We start from the raw sequence: 6,172 nt of genomic DNA on the forward strand, positions 1-6,172 counted from the left end.
TACTACATTAGCATTTCCAAATAACTGAATATGTTTTCAAGTTAATTTCCACCCATCCTTAAATAATAGAAAATGTATGGTACCATATGCTAAATCTATCTGGACTAGGTAGTTGTCAAAATCTAAGTGACTGTGCAAGAATGAGACTAGTGAGGGAAGCCACCAAGAACTACACCTTTTGTGGCCGTGCAAAATGAAACTTCTGTATTTCGTCTCACTAGTTGCTTCACGGATAGAGTTGAGACAAGAAGGATTTTCTTACAAGACAACAGATCAAACGTTGCATCTTATTTTTCAGAAAATTCTTTGCTGTACCACTCCAACATGAAGCTGCCACTAGGTAACTTTAAAGGCATTTAATAAAATAATGCAGCTTGCAAAGTCATGTGATAGATTGACATCACATAGCTTGCACTGCTACACAAAGAAAAACAGTTATTTGAAACTCAGTGATCAAAATGTGTGTGTGTTCTGCACAGTTTTTGTCCAGAAAAGCACTAAACTGGTGATGACGTTAAGCTCTTCTGTCTGATGCGATTCATGCATTTTACTGTGATTGGCGAAACATTTGGTCAAAACAATCCCATGACTGAAATAATATGACTGTTGTCACTGTATTTTCCAATTTTAAGCCAGATATGGATCCAGGCTGGTTTTTAATTAATGATGACTTCCATTTTGTACCTCAGTGGTACAATGTTCTCTCTGAGTGCTGTGCGTGTCCATATGCCAAGTCCCAGCAGTCCTGTTTTTCTGTCCTTAAAGGAACATGACAGAATTTTTCAACTTGGTTCATAATTTTGGAGAAAAAAATTAGCTGGTCCAGTGTTGACTTAGACAACAAACACTGTCACAGTTTAAACAAATTGGCAGTGCCGGACCCGTTCTGCTTACCAAATGAACGAGCTGCTCACCGACAGTCGACTTGTAATGACTGAGTGGACAGCAGCATCTCCAAAACAAAAGGAAGCTAAGGGGAACCGCTAACTGTATAATCAGTCATTTTACAAAGTTTCTTTACATTTACTGAGGTAAACATGCACATGTGTATGTCTGTAGGGATCCTCGCCAGGAAACATGTTATCATGACACACTTTGTATGATATGATCTGAAAAGTTACACATCAGATTTTGTGCATATTCCTATAAATTCTTGTGCATTCTGCATTTTATATTCAAAAATGCTCATTTGTGTGTTGGTTAAGGTTAGTGTTTGGATTAAGGTTAGGGTTAGGTTTAACCTCTTAAACCCTAGAGTCCCCAAATTTGGGGACTTGCCCTGTTTTGGAACATTTGAACACTCATAACTAACCAATGCTGACACCAGCATACACTTATTATACATCAAAATGTCAAGCAAAGTCTCCTCTACTAAAGTATCCACTTCAATCACATATCAACTAACCACAGCTGAAACGCCAAGCACATGAAGACATCAATCGGAATTCATTTTTTGGGGAAAAAAAAAACAAACCTCATTTACTCTTACCAAGTATTATTTACTTTCAATTTTTTTTTTGCATCCACAACATTCCCTAGGACCTGTCTTTTAGCTGATCCAAACTTTTGCATTTTTGACCTTGTACAAGCTGAGAAATAAATCATAACGTATGGGTATGTGATTTTGGTGAAATAGGCTCTAGGGCTTAAGGGGTTTTAAGAATGTAATGATAATAACGAGCAAAGAACCGCTAACCAATTTTACCCGAGGCCATCAAATATGGCCATTGGGTATTGCAAAGGCTGTCCGTCCGTCCATCTGTCTGTCTGTGCTCAGCATAGGTCCGGTTCTATTACTGCCACAGTCTTCAAATTCACAGGGAACATTCTTGGGTCTTTGACCTTGCACAAGTTCAAAAATGGCTAACCTTGACCTATTTTAAGAGGTTAAAAAGTCATATTCTGATTCAATCTGTTCAGTTTGTTTTTGTGTGGCGGGGGTATTTGCCAATCAGTAGAGCTGCACTGTGACGTCAGTGGCTGGTCTCTCCAAAACCGCTTTCTTTTGTGTGTTTATATATATGTTTCTCGTATATTATGTAAAAGCTAGTGAGAAATAAACACTTCTAAAACTGAAAATGCTGTGGACCTAATAACACCTCTGAACTAATTTACAAGACATTTCTCGGAGGTTAGCATGATGATATCACAGGCTGGTAGCTATCTGCAAAACTCTCTTTCATTTCGCTTGTGTTTAAATATATCCTCTTTGTAATATATTATGTAAACGCTAGTGAGAATAAACACTTCTAAAACTGAAAACACTGTTTTTATAACCTGATAATACCTCTGGAGTCATTTACAAGACCATTTTGTGGTGTTAGCGTGCACGCTAACTTCCACTAACTCAAATCTAACTTCCTATGGAGTTAAATGTGTCTCATTAATACCAACAAATGCACAGAGAGTGATCTACAAATATTCCTTGATTTGCACAACTTCCATTGTTGTCAAAAGCTCATTTAAACAAACATGGAAAGCCTCCTGCAGATGCTGTTAAAACGTAAATATTGTTTTTGATTGATAGAGGGGCTTTATTGAACATGTACAAATTGTACATAAGACAATAGGGTCTTCATAATTTATTAAACAACTGCAAATTATAAAGAATACAATGCTCATATGGCCGAGGGTATTTTAGCATTGCATTCTATTCTACGAGGTCTGTTAGAAAAGTATTGTACCTTTTTTATTTTTTTCAAAAACTATATGGATTTGATTCATATGTTTTTACGTCATCCAAGCTTGAACCTTCATGCGCATGCGTGAGTTTTTCCACGCCTGTCAGTTGCGTCATTCGCCTGTGGGCAGGCTTTGAGTGAGCACTGCTCCACCCCTCTCCTCGTTGTTTCATTGCGAGGAAATGGCGGAATGATTTGGGCTTTTTTCCATCAGAATTTTTTCAGAAACTGTTAGAGACAGGCAGCTGGAAACCATTCAAAAAATTTATCTGGCTTTCGGTGAAAATTTTACGGGCTTCACAGAGACTAAGGAGTGTTACTACAGCTTTAAGGACGGCCCACAATGGCGCACGGCGCACCGCGCTCCGAGCCGCCATCGAGAGGCAGAAACCACCACATCAAAATTACATTAAATCACCACATCACCTTAAATTTTTTGAATGGTTTCCAGCTGCCTGTCTCTAACAGTTTCTGAAAAAATTCTGATGGGGAAAAAAAGCCCAAATCATTCCGCCATTTCCTGACAATGAAACGACGACGAGAGGGGTGGAGCAGTGCTCACTCAAAGCCTGCCCACAGGCGAATGACGCAACCGACAGGCGTGGAAAAACTCACGCATGCGCACGAAGGTTCAAGCTTGGCTGACGTAAAAACATATGAATCAAATCCATATAGTTTTTGAAAAAAAATAAAAAGGTACGATACTTTAACAGACCTCGTATTTTCACTTGGCTGATCTGCCATCTTGGCGATGATGATGATGTGATTGAGTTCCACTATTTTTTCTTACTTTATTTATTACTCTTGGGGTGTAAAAGCTGCTTCAGTGCAGTTGCAGTGATTTGTGGCTTGAACACAAAACCAAAGATTTTGCAGGTAAGATGTATTCTTAGAGTTTTTTTTATTTTTTTTTATTTTTATTTATTATTATTACTGTTATTTTACCACAAATAAATGAGCAGGTGTAGTTTTGATGGACGCAGTTGGCATCTTCATGTTCATTAAACTGATTGCAATTAGAGAAATCAAAGCTCTTTCCTTTGAAGATCTTTGTGTCTGATAAATGCTGGACTCAGCAAACCCTTTTCCATGCTGCATGCTCAAAGTAGATAAAAATCGTCACTGCTTTGTCCCTTTGAAGGTAAAGTGGTGTGTGTGTGTAAATGGGATCTGTGCTTGGTGCATTGGCTTCTCATCCATTTAAGTTGTGCACATCCACAACCTTGAAGTACAATGCTTGGAACATACTGCATCCATCCAGTCAATTAGAAGACTATCACCTAAAGTGGGAGTCAAACGTCAATCACCAAGACACTGTTCCTTTGCCAAAAGGTCACACTGTGTCTCAGAAGTGTCACATGAAGGGCCACATTTGGACACCATCTCCTTTAATTGTAGCTATGGCACCCCCTAGACATTTCTTGATTATTTCATAAATTATTAATGTGTTGTGATTGCTACCCAAAATGCAAGCTCATTTCCATAACCGGCGTGTCACGCACACACTGACCTGCGGAGTTAACTTTTAATTTAAACTTGAGAGTGGAGGAGACAGTTTGTGGAAATAATTCTGCTGCGCACTGGGAAATCCTGAGAACGGGCAGCCACATCCATCAACGCGTCCACACAAACGGGCGCGCAATGCGCTTCAGGGATAACCTCTGCGCGCGTAATAACAAACAGCAGGTTCGAGCGAAAAAAGGAGTGGATGGATGGAGAGAAGTCTGCAGCTCAACAATAAGACGTTCAACCGCAGGGATCCACACTGCACGCTCTGAAGCGGCTGTGCGTAATCATGTGGCAGGTTGAATCACCTTCCGTATTTACAGTTCAGTGAGCAAAAAATAAAAGCAATCAGCGTGTGGAAGATTTTCTGGTGTCGTGGTTTGTGGGTAACAGATACTCACGCTACTGTTGTGTCCGGACCAGTGCACCATCGCCTGGTTGTGCGCAGAGTCTCCTGATAGAGCAAAAGTCGAAGTGTCCAGGTGGGGCTCACTTTGCCTCGCGTTAGACCCTCTGGCTTCCTCGCCGGTGCGCCGATACTCGACTCTGGAGTTGGAAACACTCCTGACATTGTCCACAAAGCCGTGCGCGTCTCCGATCGCACCCCTATCCAACATTTCGCCATATGTTGCGCCCACACTCCGAGTTTTTCTCATTATTGTATCATAAAATGTGTTTTTTAACAAAACATTGGTGGTGCCTCCCCTTTGCAGGTCTTCGAAATTGTTACCATACTTTTTCTGACTTATTTTGGCACGCATAGGTGTCGTTCTGGTGCCGATCGGTGCGTAATTTCCAAGAACACTTTGTGCGCCATTTCCAGTATTCATCTCATTGTTTTGAGTCAAAGCCCCGACATCGACAGATTCCTTTTCAAAAACTTTAGTACTACTATCGAACTGGGATGGGATTTTCTCTCTTGACTTTTGGTTTGCGCGTACCTCCGGCGTGGTTACATCCAGGTGATGCGCTCTGCTGGTGGTTCTTGGAGAACTTATTTCCGCGTGTGCCAGAAATTTATAATGAAAGGGGTTCAGCAGCACAAAAACCAGCAGACAAAATCTCCAAAAAATCCACAGTCCCATTGTTTTCGTCCGAACTGAGAGTCTGGAGGAAAAATAAGGAAAGAAAAAACAACAACAAGAAAGTACCTCACTGTGTCGGAGCTTTTGAACTTCTAAAACGCAGAAGAGATCATCGTTACGAGGAAGAAGACATTCAGCAGATCCGCTCGCGTCCAGGAATTTGTCAAAGTGATGGAGCAATTGGGGAGGCGCTGTGCGTCAGGCAGGCGCGCCGCCGGAGAGTGACTGCGGGAACAGTTTGAGCTCATTGTGTGCGAGGATGATTTTTAAAAAGCAGGATTAAGAACTGAAATTGTTCTTCCTCGTGTTAAAATAATTCTATATTGCTGTAACATTTTCTTCAGATTTTGTGGAAATCCAAAAACTTAACCAAAGTAGCCTTTGTTGCTGGAGCTTTAAATTAAAATATTTCCTGCGTCATTGAAGAGTAATTCCTTTCATGCTGTATTAATATGTTGCCCTATTAAAAAATTAAATACATAAAAAGTCCAAATAACATCAAAAGCACTTCTATGTTACCTCCTGTGCGTAATGTGGCGCATTCTTTTGACAAAAGGACATAAATATGGATTTTATTTCTTTTATGTCATACACATAACATTTCCTGCCCATAATTCCCGTGCCAACAAAAATATATTAAAATTACGCTACACAAATGTCACGCAAAGTGCCTGTGAGCTTTTACTTCGACTTCACACAGTCTTCATGACTTGTGGTGCCACACAGTTGACAAGCCTCCAGCAACTCTGTTTTAGTCTTATTAGCACTTTCACATTTCATATTATTCATTTACTTTTATTTATTTATTTGTTGCACTGTGTATTTGAAAAATGGAGCATTTTCCAAATCAATATTCTATTTGAAAAGTATTAGTTTCAATTAGTGAAGCCAAATGAATCC

At 40.0% G+C, this 6,172-nt stretch overlaps 1 protein-coding gene across 1 annotated transcript in view; it reads right to left on the reverse strand.

Moving 5' to 3' along the window:
* Nucleotides 1-5,425, reverse strand: part of sorcs3b (sortilin related VPS10 domain containing receptor 3b) — a 154,070-nt gene extending 148,645 nt beyond the window's left edge. The window contains exon 1 of the mRNA XM_034184870.1: nucleotides 4,589-5,425. Within this exon, the coding sequence (XP_034040761.1) occupies nucleotides 4,589-5,272 (684 nt within the window). The 5' untranslated portion in view covers nucleotides 5,273-5,425. The remainder of the gene's footprint in view (nucleotides 1-4,588) is intronic.
* Between the last annotated feature and the right edge of the window lie 747 nt (nucleotides 5,426-6,172).

Source organism: Thalassophryne amazonica, chromosome 13 (genome assembly GCF_902500255.1).
Source record: "Thalassophryne amazonica chromosome 13, fThaAma1.1, whole genome shotgun sequence".
Taxonomy (NCBI): Eukaryota; Metazoa; Chordata; class Actinopteri; order Batrachoidiformes; family Batrachoididae; genus Thalassophryne; species Thalassophryne amazonica.